General features: G+C 40.8%; 1 protein-coding gene across 3 annotated transcripts in view; it reads left to right on the top strand.

The window, feature by feature from the left end:
• Positions 1 to 21,341, top strand: part of COLQ (collagen like tail subunit of asymmetric acetylcholinesterase) — a 130,403-nt gene that overhangs the window by 61,155 nt on the left and 47,907 nt on the right. For 2 of the 3 annotated variants that reach the window (XM_088445450.1, XM_088445451.1), the window contains exons 6-10: positions 2,126 to 2,197; positions 3,542 to 3,607; positions 12,770 to 12,796; positions 17,572 to 17,616; positions 17,873 to 17,908. In XM_088445450.1, the coding sequence (XP_088301576.1) occupies positions 2,126 to 2,197; positions 3,542 to 3,607; positions 12,770 to 12,796; positions 17,572 to 17,616; positions 17,873 to 17,908 (246 nt within the window). The remainder of the gene's footprint in view (positions 1 to 2,125; positions 2,198 to 3,541; positions 3,608 to 12,769; positions 12,797 to 17,571; positions 17,617 to 17,872; positions 17,909 to 21,341) is intronic. The other variant, XM_088445453.1, reaches the window with a different exon arrangement.

A 21,341-nucleotide genomic window follows, 5' to 3' on the forward strand; every position in this document is an offset into this window, starting at 1 on the left:
GCTTGGGATAGTCACATGTTCTGCAACATCACATATATTCTCTCTGTTGGAAGTGGGAACAAAGTGTTATTTATAAGCCTTCCTGTGGCTGTTTTTAACAGAATAGGGAAATATTAACTGGTATAAGTCATCTGATGCTTTTAGTTATGACAAGCTCAAAAAGGCATTTCTGCATTAGCACAGATTGCCGACTGGACAAAATATAAGGATAAAGCTAGGCCTGATGCAGAGTCTAAAATACACACAAATATTGTATGTCTTTGCCCTGTGCATGCTACGGAACCAAGCATACAAATGTACAAACGAGGCAGAGTTGTATGCATTCCAGTCACATCTCCACTTGCAACTAATGTTCACATAGACCGTGTCAAAGCGACTGCAAGCTATGCATAGTTGGACGGAAGCGTAAATGTATAGGCTGGTGCAAGTGTGCCCTGATGATGACAACGGCTATAAAGCTAAGCATACAGATAGTGGGCAATCTGCCGACAAAGGTGCTTATTGGTGAAATTATTTCTCTGTGTATGCAAAGCGAGGGCATCTGTGGCCGAGGGGCATTTAAAGGGGCACATCCACTAGTAGACTGTGAAAAGACTGCACGATTATGACATTGTAATCGTGCAGTCGTTTCACAGTCTGTGCTGTGCCTACACTGAACGTTCAATCGTTTAGTGTAGGTACCCTCTCTCATCCCTGAACATGGCCAATCTGTCGTTATCGGCAGATTGACCAGCATGTTCAGGCGATGATAGATGTCAAAATCGATCAGCGGGAGCGCGCATCGCTTGTCGTTTTTTACATTTTCATGGCCGATTTGTGAACGATTAATGAATGATTGAACGATAGCGATACCGTTATCGTTCAATCGCTCATTTTAATCGGGTAGTGGATACCCGCCTTAGGGTCTCATTCAGACCCTGTTAGAGCAGGAAGCTCCCTACTGACATCACTGGCCACACCCCCACTATGCCTGCAAAACCAAAACGGGGTGAGCTGTCGATCAACACCGACAGCCGCCCCTTTTGTAGAGAGTCCCGGAGTGAGAGAATTTCTGTCTTGCTCCGAGGCTTGCGCACGCGCCATGTGCACGTGGCGTGTGCGCAGTGCCCCACCATTGACACGCTTGCGAGCGCATAGGCGCTTGCGAGCGGGTCTGAATGAGGTCCTTGGTTTCCACTGTCAGTAGTCAGGCTTAACACTGTAGAATGATTCTGCATTTATGCTTCTAGTAGAACAAGCCTCCCCATTATAAATTGTAGTAGAATTGGATAAAAAGGGAAGCATCACATTCTCTACTTGTAAATTCCCCTCATGAGACATAGGGCCTGATTCAGAGGCGGTCGGAGGATGCAAGCGGTCGCTCAGAAACTGGGCGGCCACTTGCATCCTGACCGGCCGCCTCTGTTTCGGTCGTTAGGCTGTGGGTTTACACCCACAGCTCTAACGACCGCTAGGGTGATGGTCACGATGGTCATAGACCATCGCGACCATCGGGGCTTACGACGAGACCCTAGGGTAGGGTCTCACTTGTCGTAAGCCCCGGAGAGCTTCTGGCTCTGTCAGAGCCGGAAGCTCTCCACTGACATCACTAGTGATGTCAGTGGGGCCTCCCCCAAACGGCAGGCATTCCCATGGGAACGCCTCCGTTTGGGCTGCCACCCCCCGGCCCGCCTTCCAAATGGGGCGAGCTGTCAATCAACATCGACAGCTCGCCCCCTTTGGAATGAGACCCGCTACTTATTAATTTTACCAATAAGCCCAATTCGACTTAAGACACTCACTAAGTCCCTTTGGGCATTCCTGTTGTCTCAAAAAGTGCTAACCCAAACATAGCTGGTCACCAGGTGTGCTATATGAAAATATATGGTGTATGGTGGCACAGTGGTTAGCAGTGCTGAAGCCATTGGTCCTAAACTGACCACTGCACTATGTGGAATTTATACTTTCTTCCCATGTTTGCATGGGTTCCTTTCCATCATCCAAGATGTAAGCGTATCACCTTTGCAAATATTTATTTGCATTTTGTGTTCTTTCAAGTAGTGTCTGGCACATGGTTTGTTTTGATCTTGTACACTATAGATGTTCTATGTGTCTTGAATTGCTAATAACACTGTATACTTTGCAGGGCAGGACTGGTCCTCCTGGTGTCCCGGGGATGCCAGGCCCTATAGGACCCCTTGGACCAATAGGACAGAAGGTAGGTATAGTGTAAGGTAAAGTGTTTAGTTCTCCACTCACAACTTGGGACATAAATGTTCCATGATAACTTCCTACTGATCCAACCTAAAAATAAAAATATATATTAATAATTTTAAGATGAAGTAGTACATCCAGTATATATATTGTCCCATAAGTATATTTGTTGTCTTACTGTAATTAACATAACAAAATGATATTAATAGCTCCTTATGTCCTTATATAGAATCTAGAAGATAAGATTGTCTACATGATCTATTGAAGCAATATTGAGACTTTGGGGTGGGTTTTTTGTTGTACCTCTTTGGATTTCATCTTGATAGTCTGATGGGGGAGAATGCTGTCTAATACCCCTTTCACACATATGCCAAAAAGCCGCGTTTTTTCTTGTACATGCACATCGACTCGGGTCTTGGCTATGTGTGTACAGAAACTACCCGGGCCAGAGTCCTGGATTCATGACCCTACAATCGACCAGGGTTATTCCCGGGACTTGCAACCGAGGTCAGTGCCCCGGCTTATGTCTGAAAAGCATAACCGGTGTCTTGATGACCTGGGTCATGCCTAAATAGACTTTATTGGTGGGCACCGAAGCGCTTGGAGTTGACATCATCACCAAGCATCCACTCTTAGATGGGAGAGTTGAGTGACTGGAAGACCCAAGTCCAGGGAGAAGGGGGACGACCCAAGAATAACCCTGGACCATCACCCAGGTGTGAAAGAGGGTAAGTACTGAAACCCCGGCTTCAACCCGTGTTCAGCATCCAGGGTTCCGAGCCGGGTTAAAGCTGGGGTTTATGTCTGAGAATGATATGCTTCAGTGATCTTGAAAGCCTGACATTTGGACGAAATTCAGGGGTGAATTATAATCCTTACTTAAGAACACATAACTGGAAATAAATGTATTAACTAAAAGGGTGTAAAACAGTTGAAGCATCAATATTTCAGGGGTAGATGTAACAAAGCTTTGAGAGAGATAAAGTGGAGATAGATAAAGTACCAACCAATCAGCTCCTAACTGTCTCTTTACAGGCTGTGTTTGAAAAATGACAGGAGCTGATTGGTTCGTACTTTATCTCTCTCCATTTTAGCTCTCTCCAAGCTTTAATACATCCCCCCCCGTAGATACCATATTTAACAAAACATTACCAGGAAATTCAGGTAATTGGCAGAATGCCTTTTTCAAGGACTTCATACGTATATACAGTATGAGTACAAATAAATGTTTCTGTATGATACAAGGATCATTAAGAATGGCCATTATATATATTACATATGTCTAGAATTAGTGCAAATGTTTTATTTGTGTTCTTAATTCTTTCATGACAATTATTATTACCTGCAGGGTGAAAAGGGGGATTCTGCTGCATCTTTGGGAGTGCCAGGCTCAAGAGGACCAATGGGCCCCAAGGTTTGTTACATTTTCCCTATGGAGTACTGGGTGCTATTTTTAATTTTGTTTTGTTTTTTCTTAACCTTTTGCTATTTCATTCCAGCATATACTGTAAATCATTGGGAAATTCCAGTCCTGGCAAAAAAAATAAAGTTCTAATTTTATTATGGGTTCCATTTGAAATTATATCAAATTATATGACAGACTACAGTATACAGTAATCAGTACAAGTAATAATACTGTATGAAACTTCAAATATGCTTACATTACTATAGGTGAAACAAAATACATTTAAATGTGCCTGATAAAATAGGAAAAAACTCATTGATTTCCTTGTTCCTGTCTTAGCTATAGTACTTGCATTTTTGTAAATATTTATAGATTGCATGTATGAGGCATACAAATGTTCTGCCCAGTGTATGTCACATACAGGTTAACTAAGCTCAAAACATTTCCACTTTATATTTACACTAAAAAAGAACAAATATTTTCTGTCCTTGTTCCAGAGACGCATAATTAAATTTATATTGTAGATTTCACTATTCTTGTTAACTAGTGTTTCCGTTAGTCCACTAGAGTAACTAGAGTAACTAGAGTCCGTTAGAGTAAGTCATTAAAATAATATGCTTATGATTATTTACACTGAAAAAAATAGATAAAAGATATTTAATAAAATAAATACATGTATAGTTATCAAAATAATACTTACATTTGCAGACTTTAATGTCAGTTAAATTATTATAACTCCCACTAACATTGGACAGATATTACATTTGGTTTCTGCACTGGAATGCATTTTATGTCTGCTTTGGACTGACAAAAGTAACATCTGATATCGTAACCTTTATTATTAAACCTAAATGCCCCTATTCATACCTGTTTAGTAGAAATTACTAAGCATTACAATGAATATATTATAGATAATTGTTAACTGATCTATGTTGCCGGGTTGGCAAGGATAAAAAGTGCCAAAAAAATGGGTCACTACCTTTGGCATTTCTTTACATCATTGAATCACAATGGATTTATTCTGGAATTTGAATTTAAATCTGAAGTTGTTTCTTAATGAATTCCACAGAATAGACAATACACTACATATACCATTGTAACATAAAAAACTTGCATTTAATATTTACTGGAAGAATATTTATCAGAGTCTTTATCAGTGTTGTCATCTGGACAATGCAATTTTTACTATTAAGTTCTATAAAATTGGATGGGGACTGTAGGTGAGCAGCAATTTTCATATCATTCCACAAGTTGGACCTCATTCAGAGAAGGACAATTCTGCAAAACAGCTGTGTGTTTGGACGCTAAGCTAATGCCCGCAGGAGGCATCTGATGGAAAAAGATGCCTCCTGCTGGCATCTCAGATCCAATGCCTGTATCTGAAGACACAGGATCGGATAAACTTCATGACCATCGGCCATCTGAGGAAGTCCAAACTTACTCAGAATGGCTAAGAGCGCTCTGGTTAAGGTGCAGATGCAATATGTCTGATTTGGCCCATATGAGTGCAAAAAGATGATTCAATAGTCTTAAGTTTCAATAGTCACATTTTAGCAGTTCAATTGTCGCATATGTTCCAATCACGATTCTTCTGCACAGTTTAAAAAACCTTGTCTCTCCACTTGGTTCTCACACCATTACCCCTCAATGTCATCAGGAACCTTTTCATGAAAGGCACAGTTTTAAGCATATAGGGGTGTTTTATGCAGTACCTCTCCAGAGTTAAGGATCTGAATGGCAGCAACCCAGGATACAACACCAATGCATTTCAACCTGTATATGGTCTTTTTCAAGATGTGCTGGCTGGTGAAGCTAACCAGGTTTTTATAGTGAAAATGACTCCTCCCCTCAATAAGGGGCTTAATTGGTTAAATGATTTCTGCCTTATTTTCTATGTATAGAAATTCCATGTTTTCCACCACTGTGTATGTACTTCTGTGTCCCGGTATCTATACCTCTTAAAATGATGTCTCCCAGTCTGCGTACTTACTAGGAGCGGGTATTGTTGTTCCGTGATACGTTCCACCTTGTGGAATGCATCACGTGTTTGCCGCCTCGAGTCACGTGATCCTATTACAAGACGTGACGCCGGTGTATTGTTTTATCAGGAACACAGTGTTATGTCCTTGGTAACACTGTGTTCCACTACGCGGCTTATCATGTGACCTATGATGGTGGCAGTCCGACGCCATCCTTGGAGCGTGTCATTCTCTGCGTTCCATTCTCCGTGACTTGGACTGTCGTCATGTGACACGCACAGGCCATGCCTTTCTATTATTGCGGAGTTAATTATTAACTGTATGTTAGCCATAATAAACAATGTAGATGTCTACATTCATTGTGTATATTTTCACCTTACGTCAAGGAAAGTACCCATTCCTGTAACACTGTATGACATGTTTTATGACATCACAATGATATACTCAGCGGGAGCACTGATCTATACTAATGTGGCATCTGTATCCATAGAAATCATGGGATAAAAAAATATAATATATTTCTCTGAGGTGATGCTATACAGCAATTTGACATGAGTAATATGCATAACTAAAAATATAGATATATAAAAATATATAAAAAGTAGGCCGACTGGCACTCCTGGTTTACCAAGAAAAATGAGCTGCGTCCGGTGCCTTCCGCTTTACCTCTCACTCCAGTGAGGGACAAATGTATAGAATTCCACCCGGCGGCACTCAGGACGACTTGTAATAAACACTTTACAGCCCGATAAGAAAGAGCGGGCTGTAAAGTGTTTATTACAAGTCGTCCTGAGTGCCGCCGGGTGGAATTCTATATAAAAATATAAATATATACATAAAGTGAAAACTCATAAATTACATCTATCATGGAGATCTGTCACAGGAGATGAAATCCAACTAAAATCATATAAGACAACAGTGCTAATAATATGTGTATAATATGTGTAAAAGATAAGTAAATGAAGCCACATAATATATATAATAAATGGAATAAAAATATATAAGGGATACATAAAAAAGGAATAAAAAATATATAAGGGATACATAAAAAAGGGGTACATAAAAAAAGGGATCATGTGTTTAAAAATGGTGGGGGATTAAAAGAATTATAGAACTCATGTGAACCACAAATATTTCACAAGAACCACTTGAGTTCAAAATCTGAGTTTAGACCATAAGGCTCAAGGGCTCCAATTACCTTCCACCTTATGATCTAAACTCAGATTGGTTCTTGTGCAATATTCATGAAAAGGTTCTTGTTCCTTTCATGAAAAGGTCCCTGATGACATTGAGGGGTAATGGTGTGAGAACCAAGTGGAGAGACAAGGTTTTTTAAACTGTGCAGAAGAATCGTGATTGGAACATATGCGACAATTGAACTGCTAAAAAGTGACTATTGAAACTTAAGACTATTGAATCGGCTTTTTGCACTTATATGGGACAAATTAGACATATTGCATCTGCACCTTAACCAGAGCGCTCTTAACCATCTTTTATTTATGTACCTATTTGTTTGTGATTGGTGAATATCATGCAGGTTATCAGCTGCCAGGTGTAGCGTGGATCGCAAGCATTTATCATTGTTTTCTATTTTACTCAGAATGGCCACCTCCTGCCCGCTTGTGAAGCCAGTAAATCTGCACAGCCACTGGCCTCTGTGCTCCCAGAAAATGCTGCCTGTGTTTTCTGGAAACGCTGGCAGTGCCGCTCATTCGATGCCCCCAAATAGCCGCAGCCTGTCAGTCAGGCTGCTGCTTAGGAGGCACTGCGTGCGATGACGCAGGAATTGTTTTGCACATGCGCACAGTGGGTCATGTGTATTCGCAGTCCCCATTCCATCGGAGATATATGCAAACCATCAGGTTTGCGTACATCTCTGAAACGGGTCTTTTGTTAATGGGAATGAGGTCTGGGATATGACTTAAACTTAAGCCACCACTGTGTTGTTTATTGTATGGTTTAGGTAATTACGGTCAGGAATAAGTTAATAATATGATGTTTATTTAAGCACAACACACAGTGGCAATGAATAGAGGAGACCTCAGCTGGAGGGGAAACACAACAAAACAAAAATCATGTCAGGTCTGGAATAGAGTCCAGGATTCTAAAGATCACAATCATCTATGGAAGAATATGCATGAAACGCAGTCTCTATACAGTACACTGAACAGCAGACCAAGTATAGGCATAGCATAGCTGAGTATATACAATGAGGAGGAATACGTGGACACAGGCAATGATGGATTGATGCAGGAGGATGCAGGCAAACTGTGAACTTGAAATGGTAACAAAAGCCAGTTACAGGATTTAAAAAAAAAAAAACTGACTTGCAAGATATCCAAACACAGAATATACGCTCAGACTGGCTGGAACATAGCAGAGCACAACTCTGGAAAATATTCACTGACCAGCAAAGTGTATAGTGAGGGGTAGGAATATAACGTCAGTACAGCAGGTGCAGGTGATCAAGCAGGGAAGTACATTCACTCTTACAGGAGAGGTGCTGTCAAATGTACAAAACTTCACAAGAGCAGCAACTCTGGTAAAACAGACTAATGGAAAATATACACAGAGTACTAACAGGTGGCTTGTTCAAAACAGTTAACATTTATGTAATACTACTATGATGGACTTCAAAAGATCACATGTTGCTTTCCAATTACATTTTCTTGGAGTTCCATTGAAGGTTCTTTGATATTCATGATGAAGCTCTTCTTTGGAAATTTACAAAACAGCCCTGGACCTCTCAATGACACGTGTAGGTATTCGGAAACGAATTGAAACACTTTAATAGTACAGAACACCTCAAATAATAGAATTATATGACCTCTTTATAAACTAAAGTTTTAGTTAGGTGTATCTTAGCAAAGGGAGTGAATATGTGTGTATTCAATTATTATCTCTGTTTTTTTGTAATTAAATAAACGTTGATTCAATGATGTAAGAAAATTAAATTTTGGACAATTCCAAAGAGGAATTTATAGTGACTGTATTTAAACACAGAAACCTGTCTGCAGAATATTTGGCACCTCATTCATTAATGCTAAACATTTGTCATTGTGGCTTCAGCATTAAAAGGTCATTACTGTTGTTATTGCAAAACATGTTATTCGTGTAAATCAACTCATTATTTACCAATTCCATTGTATTGTAATTACTAATGCAAAATGTTCTTAATTGTTAGTCACTACTTTATTAACACTGACATAAGTCACATGACAAATTTGGACTTGAAAGTTTAGGCCCCCATACACTAGCGACAGATTTCCCGTTCCCCTGACGCTGGGGACGGGGCATCAGTGAATTCCAACATGTTGGATTTCACCGATTTGGCAATCACAATCAAAATATGATCGTGATTAGCAAATCGGAGTTTTATAACATCTAGAATTTCAACAATTCCCCGACGGATCAGCGACCATCGATTGGCATTTCCAACTGGCGGATCGGCTGTTCTGGTCCGATCGGGGGATTGGTGAATCGGTTGGCAGATGTATGGGGCCCTTAAGTCAGAGCTGATTTTTAATTTTATGTGGATACGTTAATCGAAGACCCTAATGCAAGAACTAATCATGGTAAAGAGGTACAAACCACTACAAAAGTGGGATCAGAGAGATTCAACATGCATTCTAATAATTGAATGGAAAAATTAGCTATATTATTGCAGCTGTGTTCAACTAACAGAAAAGGTAACAACTAAAGTAAATGCATTTTTTATTTTGAAATAAACAGTCAACTATATAGCCTTTTCAAGGTGCTTGAATTACAACCATTAAATCATAATAGATCTTGTATATAAATCTATAAATCTCAAGGGCACTTTTAATAAAGGGGCAAAAGTGCAATCGAACCATAAGGCTTTAGAAAAAATTCTGTCTCAGGCTCCTGTGTTTTTTTTTAATTTCTAGTATATTATATATATATATATATATATATATATATATGTGTGTGTGTATATATACATATATATATATATATATATATACTGTGTGTGTATATATATATATATATATAATTATATATATATATATATATATATATATATATGCAATGCAAAGAAAGCAGAGACAGAATGCAGGGGAAAGGGTTACTAGAGGAAAACTAGCAAAACTGATATACTGTGCACATGATACAGCAGTGTTGTGACAACACATGACCAGGGTTGAGTGAAGCAAACAATCAAGGCAAGAGAACTGTAATCACACACAAGAGATCTAGATAAGAGGCAAGGTATAGCAAGGTGAATCCCAAATCATAAACCAAGTGATAAGGAAGGAGGAGCACTATGATACACCAGCCGGGGTGACCAGATAGAGGACTGATAACTTCCTCTCTGACTATCTATAGTACAAGTTATATGCCCCATCTTCTTTTAAGGATCAGAAAGTGGCAGATTTCCAGTTAAGCATTATCCTACTTTTTGCTGCATTCATAATGTCCCAAAGGAGCTTTTGACTGTGGACCTCATTCAGAGCCGGACGCTCGTTATGAAAAAGGGGCTGTTGACGCCTCTATGTCTGAGCGAGCGTCCGAAACATGCGCTCGCTATGTTGTAAAGACGCCCCTTGGCCGCTCGCATCATACGTCATCTCCGGTATTTATTAGATTAATCGAGTACATCGAAAGGCGTATGAACTGCTCGCAATTCTTGTGGTAGGATTTTCCTACCGCTATCACTGCGAGCAGTTCAGGCTAAAAGACAACCAAGTGACGTGGTCGATGACGCTGCTTTGTTAATTATGCACACCCATTACACGCCCATTTTGACCGTTTGGCACGCCTGTGTTCGGATCTCCACTCCCCGTTTTCAAGCACCTTCCCCTACCCACAAACACCTCATTCTGTCACTCAAATTAGCAGGCACTCGCTGTTTTATGAGCGCACGATTTCCGACCGCAATGACTGGTTGGCGCATGCGCATTACGACCCATACGCATGCAAAGATGTGCGAACATCGCTCGGAGCGAGCGAGCGGCTGCTTACGAGCGGCTCTGAATCAGGCCCTGTGTTCCTAAACACCACTGTACAGTAAGACCTGGGTAGTAAGGTGTAAGTAGACAAGGAAGGGACCGTGATGTTAGCTATCGGAGGAAGATGGAAACATTCTGTATAAGCACAGCGGAACCAGATACCATCTTAGGTAAATTCTCAACAAATTTTCTCTGTAGTGGACTGAGAATGCTGGGACGACCATATCTGTGTCCAGGTGTCAGTATAAAGCAGGCAGCGAGTACAAGTAACATAAAGATCTGAGAGTTGTGCGGGATATAGGTAGTTGCAGATTCTTAACTGAGTTATAAAAGTTGCGCAATTGAAAATATTGGTAGAGACAGTGAGGGGGAGTGAAATATATCTCTAATATCTGTAAAAGCATAAAAGGAACAGCTATAGCTAAGAGAAAGACTATACCCTGCCTGATCCAGGAGGATAATGCTGCATGATCCCATCCAGGTGGAAATGTGGAGAGAGAAGGGAGGTGGAATGACAGATAGACAGAGGTTGTGGTTGTAAAGTAGGGAAGTCCCTATATGGAGGACAGTCTTGAGACCACAGCATAGAGGACACAGAGATGAACCATATCCTCTCAGATTCCATCTGTACCCAGAGTCGAGATGCAGGAAACTAGTGCCAGAGAACTCCCATGTATAAGATGAACTGCAGGAGAGCACAGTTGCTAATAGACTTGCCATGACCACCCTCTTTTACTGGTTTGTGTAATACCCCTATTTGTACCAGAGGCCACCAGATCCCTGGATTTCTAAGAAGACAGGAGGCTTCTTGGTTCAAAGAGAAAACTGTTGTCTTTCAATGTGTTGTCTAGTCACGGTGATTAGTAGATTTGTCTGATCAAATAAAATAAAATACAGGCCTCAGAGTTAGGGGGAGATGTATCAAACCTTTTAAAGAATACATGTACAATAGTTGCTAATAGCAACCAATCAGCTTCTAGTTATTATTTATCAAGTACATTCTATAAAAGAGATGCATTCATAATGCCGGCGCCAGTATCCCGACACCTGTCAGAATCCTGACGCCGACATCCTGACCGCCGTATCTCAAAGGTAAGTAGCTGGGTTAGGGGGAGGGTTAGAGGTTTGGGTTATACACTAGGAGGAGGGTTCGGCACTAATGGGAGAGGGTTAGGTTTAGGGTGCAGGGAGGTTATGTTTAGGCCCCGGGGAGAGAGAGTTAGGGGTAGGGAGAGGGTCAGGATACCGACCGACAGGTGTTGGGATGCCGGCGTTGGGGTCCTGACCGCAGGATACCGAGCACCGGCATCCCGTACCCAACCCCTATAAAAATTGATAGGTAGAAGCTGATTGGTTCCTATGGGCAACTTCTTCAACTGTACTTTTAGAAGACTTGATACATCTCTCCCATCATATAATAATCTTAGGGCCTGAGTTAGATTTGGGAATAGAGTAAGATAGAGCAAGTAACTGTGTACCTAGACAAACCATGTTGCAATGCAAGGGGTACAAACAAATACATACATTTTATTTTGCATGCAGGGTAAATACTGGCTGCTTTTGCATGTAGGCCACAAATGCTGGGCAGCTTTATTATTACAGTGCAATTTAGATGTCAGTTTGGACACACCCCTCCCAAATCTCTCTGCACATTTTACATCTGCCCCACATGTAGTGCAACATGGTTTTACCAATATGCTGAGTTACTTGCTCTTCTTACTCTATTCCCAACTCTGAATCAGGTCCTTAATCCAAATGCTTCCCTTACATAGACATGTGCTAATTTGTAACCTTTCCCAAGCATTAACAGTCGTAGCCGGTTAATATCTCTGTATAAACTCCATCAGCTGCAGCATTAGCATAAAGATCCAGTTGTGCTGTGCAAGAAGACACAATTGCGGTTCTCATTACCGTTCACTCCTGAATCAGAGATAAAACATCCACCGTACGGTTAGCAATAAATTATATAATCATCTTTCATGTGAAGTAATAAAAAAAATGGTGATACAAAGTACAGTTGTTAGTTTTCTAAACGTAAAAAAAGTAAAATACAAGAACAGAATACAGGAAAAGTGGAATTTGGAGACTACACGTTAATTAGAATGAAAAAAGGCCTTACAGTATCTTTGTGTGTTGTATGAGTGTCACACTGTTTAGCTACAGCATGTTTGATATTTTGTTTCTGTTGCACATTTAGATAATTTCTCTGCCATTTCTTTAAGGGTTTTCCTGGCATGAGAGGAGAAAAGGTCAGTGGTTCTGCCTTAGTACTAACCAGAATATGTGCTGATTGTTACTGTAGATAGAGAAATTCTAGGTACCCCGGATCATTTCACATAACCACCTGTTATCAGTTTATTTTATTATCTGAGTCACTGCAGATTATGTATCCTGGCATACTTTAACTGGCGGAATAATTGTACTGCACTTTTAAATTGCTTTTACAGCACATATACAGCAATGGTATTTTCAGCACTAGAGAACTACAGTGCCATGATATCAGTGAAATATCACCAGTCTATAAACGTTTGCAAAATGCCTACAATATCATGTATTAAAGGGGGGTATCCACTAAGCGATTTAAACAAGCGATTGCACGATAACGATGTCGTTATTGTGCAATCGCTTGCAAATCGTGCATGCATCGTGCATGCATCGGTGATGTTTTGGATTGAAGCAACCCGCGATGCGCGTACCTGTGGGTCGCTTCTGACATCCAACATCGCCCGTACATGCAGGTCAACCTGACGATCTCGTCAGGTTCTGCATGTGCGGGGAGGAGGGATGTGCCAGAACTGAACGAGTGAACAGTCTAGGCACATCACTAGCTATATAAACGACAGCACGATTACAATGTCGCAATCGTGTTGTCGTTTGAATATCGCTAAGTGGATACCCCCTCAGAGACTAAAGGAGGCACAATCCAAACTTCAGTTTTAAAAAGACGAGCGTTAATTTTCAATCAAGGATACTTTTCCACAGCTGATTTATACCTCTCACTGCTTTCTCAAGGATATATAAATTGGGGCCTGCTACAATTCCACTATTCAAAATAATTATGTAATTATATGAACATAATTTTGTATATAGAGTACTTACCTGCCCAATCAAATGTATAGCCTAATATTGTAATAGGATTATAGTAGATTACTGTAATCTGATTGGATCTGTAGGATCTCCAACCACGCAGATCCTATAGGACAGCATTTGTGCAGTGCAATCACATTCCAATGGAATTGGCAGAACATCCTGTACTAGTTAGTGTAACAAATGCGCTGACGCAGGCCAAAACCAACTTCATTTTACGTACATGCTGCTGGGTCAAATCATGTCCAGTTGGACACATTGTATTCAGATTCTGCTTTTGAGGCCAAACACTAATCTAAATCTTAATTAGGACACAGGTTATAAGGTCCTGATTGTATGATTCAAGCCATAAATTCTGTTAGCGTACAGAGGGCTACAGACATTTAGATCCAGCTGTTTGGGTTGATCACTTTATGCCAAGAACTTTGTCCAGTTTTGCTAGACACAAGGATAGATACAACCATTTGTCAGTTGTTTCATTAATGCAGATGGCTGAAGAGTAAAGGTCTGATACTGTTGTGTAGCGTATTCATGTGCTTTAGCACTGCGCGTACTCTGGGTCAGCGTACGCAAGTATGAGCATTTTGAAGACATTTCAAATTGCTCATCTGTGCTGTAAGTTATCAAGTAATCAAGTCCAGTGAGGTTGTTTTGAAATAACTGCAGGTCATGCAGATTTGGGCAGAAGTGTATATATGCCTGTTTCCAGTATAGACTGGTGACTGTGCACTAATGATGATGATGATGATACACAGCCAGCCAAGTGTACAGATACCGGTGCATACAACTCTACTTGCCAATAGTACTCCCTGCATTGATGGAGCACCCGTTATCTCCCATCTATCCTTAAATAAGTACAAGAGACCTGATCTGTGGGATGGTGGGACAGACCTCTCACATCTGGCATGTCCTGTCCGAATCGAGACAGTTGAGAGGTATGGTGTTGTCCTGTAGCGCATCCCTGACTAGTGATACATAGCCTTCAGTAACTTTCTAAGCCTGGGAAGTGAAATGAGCACACTAGTGATGTATGGGAGGAGAACAGACACTAGGGGGTAAATTTACTAAGAATCGATTGCAATCTCGGGTGAAAATATGTTTTTTTTACCAACATGGGAATTTACTATTGTTAACAATCAGAGTTTTATTTTATTTAGGGGGGTGAATTACCCGTGTTAATTCCGCAAAATCTGCCCTTTTTTTTCAATAGAAATGAATACACCATCGACTGAAATCGGAAGTACTTTTCATTCACTTCAGCATAGCATGGGAATTTAAAAAGACGTAGAATCCCCCCTCCAAAAAAAGGCATAACCAGCCCCGGGCTGCTCAGCCAGCCCTGGTTCCTAAAAATACGAGGGGAAAAACAAGCCGGGTCCCCCCATATTTTAGGAACCAGCACCTGGTTGCTGGCCAGTTCTGGTTTCAAAAATAGGGGGAAAACAATTGTGTAGGGGTCCCCCTATATTTAAAACCAGCACCGGACCAAAATCGACCGGGTTGTAATGCCACAGCCAGGGGACCCTATCACTGGGTCTCCCCGGCCAAAGCATTATCACCACCAAGCCGGGAATCTCGGGGGAGGTGGACCCCCCAAATAAAGGGGCTCCCCCTCTTCTGACACCCCAGGCTTAGTCTGAAGCCCGGGGTTCTTCCCCACACCCCTGGGCTGTGGGTACAGGGGTAATAAGGGTGTAAAAATAGTGAAACCATTGTATTTTACAGTGGAACTACAGGTGCCAGCATGCCTGCCCTTTGGGACTTGTGGAACTACAAGTGCCAGCAGGCGGCCATCACACCCGTACCCCCACTGCAAAATAAATAGTTAAAAAACCACAGCACTCACACACCGTCTAAAGTAGAACTTTATTCCCTACAACTACCTACCCCACTCACACATACTTACCTGCTGCCAGCTGCTCTGTCCCCTTCTCCAGTAGAATTCCAATGGGAGTACCTGGGAAAAAAATCTGATACTCACTTCTATCCTCGCGCTGCTCATTGGCTGTGACCCACGTGTGTCCTAGCCAATGAGCGGCCCCACATGTAAAGGGGCCTCCGATCGGCTGGCGAGCTGTGTGACTTTCAGATGACTGCCGTGGGCCCCCTCCTCTCTTACGACGCCCTTGGTAGTCGGTATCCCAGCGACAGAATGCCGGCGGTCAGAATCCGAGCACCAGAACCCAAGAGCAGTTGGAATCTTGGCTCTAGATTCCCAACCGCTGACATCACGACATTGAGTATTAGGGTTAGGCACTAGGCGGAGGGTTAGGTTTAGGCTGCCGGAGGGGAGGGTTAGGGTTAGGCTACGGAAAAGGTGGGTTAGGGGTAGGATACTTACGAAATTCTGTGAGGATTCTGACTGTCAGGATGCCTTTGTCGGTATTCTGACTGTCGGGATGCCTCTGTCTGTATTCTGACTGTCGGGATGCCTCTGTCGGTATTCTGACCGCTGGCATACCGACCGCCGGCATCCCATACCCAACCCCTTCCTGTCACCACAATAACACACAGAAGTGTCTCACCCATTATTATGAGATTGTGAGTATTTGTGAAGCTTTTATCTGCAATACATAAGGCCTTATGTTCTAACTTTGGGCAGATTTCATGTGCCACAGTAACAAGTCAGCAAATAATTGTAGCTGTTATTAAAATTTTGTCAGAAAGAATACGGACAGATCTGCCAAGTGTATGCAGGCATATAACTCATAGGGGGGATTCAATCAGCAACGTCGGTCATGAGGTGCTGGAGTTCCACTGTACTGTGCTGTGGTAATGTAACGGTCTGTGATATGTGCAGCCACTGTTCATTACTGCTATTTGCCACTAATTAAATAATGGCTTTATCTATATAATAGGTGAGAAAGTGTGTCTGTCTGTTTGTCCTTTATGCATGGCCAGAGTTTTGTACATAGCTCCATCAAATTTGGTATGGTGGTGTAGTTTGACCAGGATTAGGTTTTTGCCTAGGTTTGAACTTAAATGACACAGGTTCTGGAGCTGAGGGGCTGGCTTCATACACACACATGAGCTGCGAACATCTCTGAAACTGGCTCTTATTCTGTTATATAGGATGGCCCTGCTTGCAGCTCAATGTAATACCCATGTTGCAAATTCAATCTAATTTATGCATTGGTGCACATAGGGCCTGATTTGTTAATGCCTTTGCTACTGTGAATTTGTATGTGTCTGTGTGAGAATATGGAAATGTCACGTCCGCCGGGATATGTATTGAGACGTATCAGTCCACAATCTTTGATCCTGGCAAAGCTTAAGCTGGGTACACACTGGAGCGATTTTGTTTCGATTTGTCCAAGTTATTTTGGAAGCTACTGTATACTGATTTCTATCCTTAAGTCAGTCTGCTCCTGATATACCCCATTCCAAACGGTATGAGAATACGCCTGCCTGCACTGTCATCTACTAATTTGCATAGTTATCCAGGTTATTGACAAGGACAAAGTAAAAAAAATGAAGGCTGCAGGTGTACTTCAGGGTCCAGTCTTCAACTCGGCCAATGCCAGGTATCCCAGCTAGTAGTCAATTTGGACACAAAGCTATAAGAACATATAGATTGTAAGCTTGCAAGCAGGGCCCTCTTACCTCTATGTCTGTCTGTTATTACCCTGTTTTGTTCTATAAATGTTTCCAATTGTAAAGCGCAACGGAATATGCTGCGCTATATAAGAAACTGTTAATGAATAAATAAGGACATGTCTTACCTATGTGATATATGAACGCTGTATTTCTAATCATTTTCCGTACGTTGTCCATGCCCAAATCTCATTGACAATACAATGGAATATTCTGCTGTAGGTTTTATGTATATATACTGTATATATATGTTCATGTTTATGTTCTATATACTGTCCTAATATCACTTGATAGTTTAAAATTAGTATAAATGTAATATCTTACCTAATATCTTTGCTTCCAGGGTGTAAAAGGTGATACAGGAATAAAGGGTCCGAAAGGTGACCAGGTAAGATTCTTAATGTCATTGCTTTAGATGAGTTGCTAAATTGTTGGGCTGATGACACTGATCTCTTGTCACCACCACACTTATTATGAATGTGAGTCGTGGTCAACAGTGAATGATTTTAGACAAGAAAGAGCCCAAGTCAAAGTCCAGCAGTGCTAGGGCCTTTATCCTGGGAGAGCTGAGATGCAGACCTTTGCAGTATTTACACCAAACTACACCCAAATTATATTTCTGTTATTCATGTTTCTTGTTTCAGGGCTTTATGGGCCTCCCAGGAATGCTTGGGCAAAAAGTAAGTACTTGAAATCATTAATTTATTGTTGTTGAATTGTCACAGCAAGTGAATAACATACCATGCAATATAAAATGTTCTCTATTCCCAATTGTTTTTACTCTGTATTTGGCCACATACATAATGCATGTTAAAAAGCAATTATTAATGTGTTTAAACCACAGGTTCTCAAACTCAGTCCTCAGGACCGCAAACTGTGCATGTTTTCCAGATCTCCTCACAGAATCGCAAGGGAAACAATTAGCTCCACCTGTGGATCTTTTAAAATGTCTCAGCCAGTAATAAATACACCTGTGCACCTGCTGGGTGACCTGGTAAAAGTGACCTGTGTGAGGTCCTGAGGACCGAGTTTAAGAACCACTGGTTTAAACCACATTACATTTACTGTATGTAATTTCTTATTATACATTTGAAATGCATTTTCCAACTGAATGTAAGTTTTCAACTGCATTCATGAGTGTAATGCAGAGCAACACAAGTTAAAGACATGTAAGAATGCAAATAAGTATGCTCTCATTGTATACAATGATTAGCACTTATTTGCACAAAAACTTGCAAAAATGCATAATTTTAATGCCAGCAGCTATGTATCCTTAGATGCAAATAAAAATGAATAAACTAAACAGACTCAGCATCCCCTTGTACAGCTCACCAGACATTATTGAGCAGTATCTGTGAATGTAGTGCCGAATCTAATGCTGCATGCGCAACTAAAGATTTTCTGTCCAACCATCCAACTAGTTGATTGGTTGGAATGAAAATCTGGTATGGTATGAAAGCAAATGACAACCAGCAATTTGCTCCCAAATGCTGGAAAATGGACAAAAACTGTTGTTTGAACAAATTGATTAGATCAAACATTTAACAAACTTGTCTGACGACCATTTTCATCTGTTTTCTGGCATTTAGGAGCAAATTGCTGATCATCAGTTACTCCCATACGTTACCAGATTTTCATTCCAACCAATCAACTAGTTGGATGTTTGGACAGAAATATTTACGTGTATACGCAGCCTAACTCTCTAGTGATTCAGATGTACGGATTTACAGTATTGTGGAAAAGTTTTAGGCAGGTGTGGAAAAAATGCTGCAAAGTAAGAATAAACAAAATCAAAGTAAATGAACAGAAGATAAATCTAAATCAAATCAATATTTGGTGTGACCACTCTTTGCCTTCAAAACAGCATCAATTCTTCTAGGTACACTTGCACACAGTTTTTGAAGGAAATCGACAGGGAGGTCATTCCAAACATCTTGGAGAACTAACCACAGATCTTCTGTGGATGTAGGCTTGCTCAAATCCTTATGTCTCTTCATGTAATCTCAGACAGACTCAATGTTCAGATCAGGACTCTTTGGGGGCAACGTCATCACTTCCAGGACTCCTTGTTGTTCTTTACGCTGAAGATAGTTCTTAATGACATTGGCTGTATGTTTGGGGTCGTTGTCCTGCTGCAGAATACATTTGGAGCCAATCAGATTCCTTCCTGATGGTATTGCATGATGGATAAGTATCTGCCTGTATTTCTCAGCATTGAGGACACCATTAATTCTCACCATATCCCCAACTCCATTTGCTGAAATGCAGCTCCAAATTTCCATAAAACCTCGGCCATGCATCACTGTTGCCTGCAGACACTCATTATTGTACCGCTCTCCAGCCCTTTGGCAAATAAACTGTCTTCTGTTACATCCAAATGTTTCACATTTTGACTCCTCAGTCCAGAACATCTGCTGCCATTTTTCTGTACCCCAGTTGCTATGTTTTCGTGCATAGTTGAGTCGTTTGGCCTTGTTTCCACGTCAAAGGTATGGCTTTTTGGCCGCAATTTTTCCATGAACATCACTTCTGGCCAGACTTCCCCTGCCAGTTCTAAGCTAATGGTACTGCTGGATATCTTCCTATTTTGAGGGGAAGTAAGCATGATGCACTAAGTTTCCTTGGCCGACCATTGCGTCCTCAACGTTGCTCATTTCTTTGTGCTTCTTCAAAAGAGCTTGAACAGCACATCTTAAAACCCTAGTCTGCTTTGAAATCTTTGCCTGGGAGAGACTTTGCTGATGCAGTAAGAATACCTTGTTTCTTGTTGCTGTGCTCAGTCTTGCCATGGTGTATGACTTGTGACATGAAACTGTCTTCCACAACCTCACCTTTGTAGCAGAATTTGGCTGTTCCTCACCCAGTTTTAAGCTGTTTGTTTCAGTTAATGACTATGTTTCAACCTATATATGAAATTGATGATCATTATTACCTTTTTGGCATAATTGGTTAATCATAGACCTGACTATAATCCTACAAAATCCCTGACATGTGCAAGTGTGCCTCGAAGAATTACACTGTTTTGAAGAGTGGTCACAGCAAATATTGATTTGATTTAGATTTCTCTTCTGTTATTGACTTTGCATTTTGTTAATTGATAAAAAAATATACTATTAACACTTCTATTTTTGAAAGCATTCTTACTTTGCAGCATTTTTTCCACACCTGCCTAAAACTGTCGCACAGTATTGTATGTACATGTGTAATACTTTCTTTTCAATATATCACTTGGTTAATGAATTTTCCACATGCTGGATTTTTACTTATCTTATTGTACCCACCCTTCAAACAGACAAGTGTTTTATTTGCCAGATATGAATGCCTATTTTGCATAAGGAAATTTATTGGCAGGGTTATGTACAGTATGCAACCAATCATGTATTTGCTCTCAATAAAAAGGACTGGTAACTATGAGCAACAGGCTTTGGATCTGTTTTCCTACATATCCCCCATTGCATATAAGAGTAGTATTATGCAGGGGTATGCATATAGAAAAATCTCTGTGTGTCCAATCTTGTGAATAGTCAAATGAAATTGATACACAATAGTCTAGTAATACATGCTCATTTACCAACTACTCTGTAATGATTATCTTCAGGGTTTCCAAGTATCATTTACTATCTCTCTTTACACCAATTTGCCTTATGAATTTACAGTATGTCACCTCCCAATTTGTGTCCCAGGAAATGCTGGCAGTGAGGAAGCTGCACAGTATTTATTTTACCCACATTACTCTTAATAACCCAGCTAAATATAGCCTTACTTACTGGCAGCAACTGTGTTATCTGTGATAATCATATAATTTTTAAATAAGGATCATGCTAAGGAAATTTGTTTTGTTTCTCTAACTTGTGGATGAACCCAGTGAGAGCAAATTACATAATGAATGTAATTTAGGTCTGGAGGTAGAAAGTAAATTGTTTTCAGCATGGGCTAGGGAAACAAAGCTTAAGGGTGTATCATCCTCACACACCACAGGCAGCATGACAAGTGAAAATAGAGTCATTTAATACTGTGCATGGGGTGAAAAAATAAATGTGCTCAGTGGATCTAAGGTTTGATAAATCTCCCCCTAAGGGCAGTCCCTAATATGGGTGACTATATCATTGTGAC

Source organism: Taudactylus pleione, unplaced genomic scaffold, assembly GCF_031769625.1.
Source record: "Taudactylus pleione unplaced genomic scaffold, aTauple2 ptg000380l, whole genome shotgun sequence".
NCBI classification, from domain to species: Eukaryota; Metazoa; Chordata; class Amphibia; order Anura; family Myobatrachidae; genus Taudactylus; species Taudactylus pleione.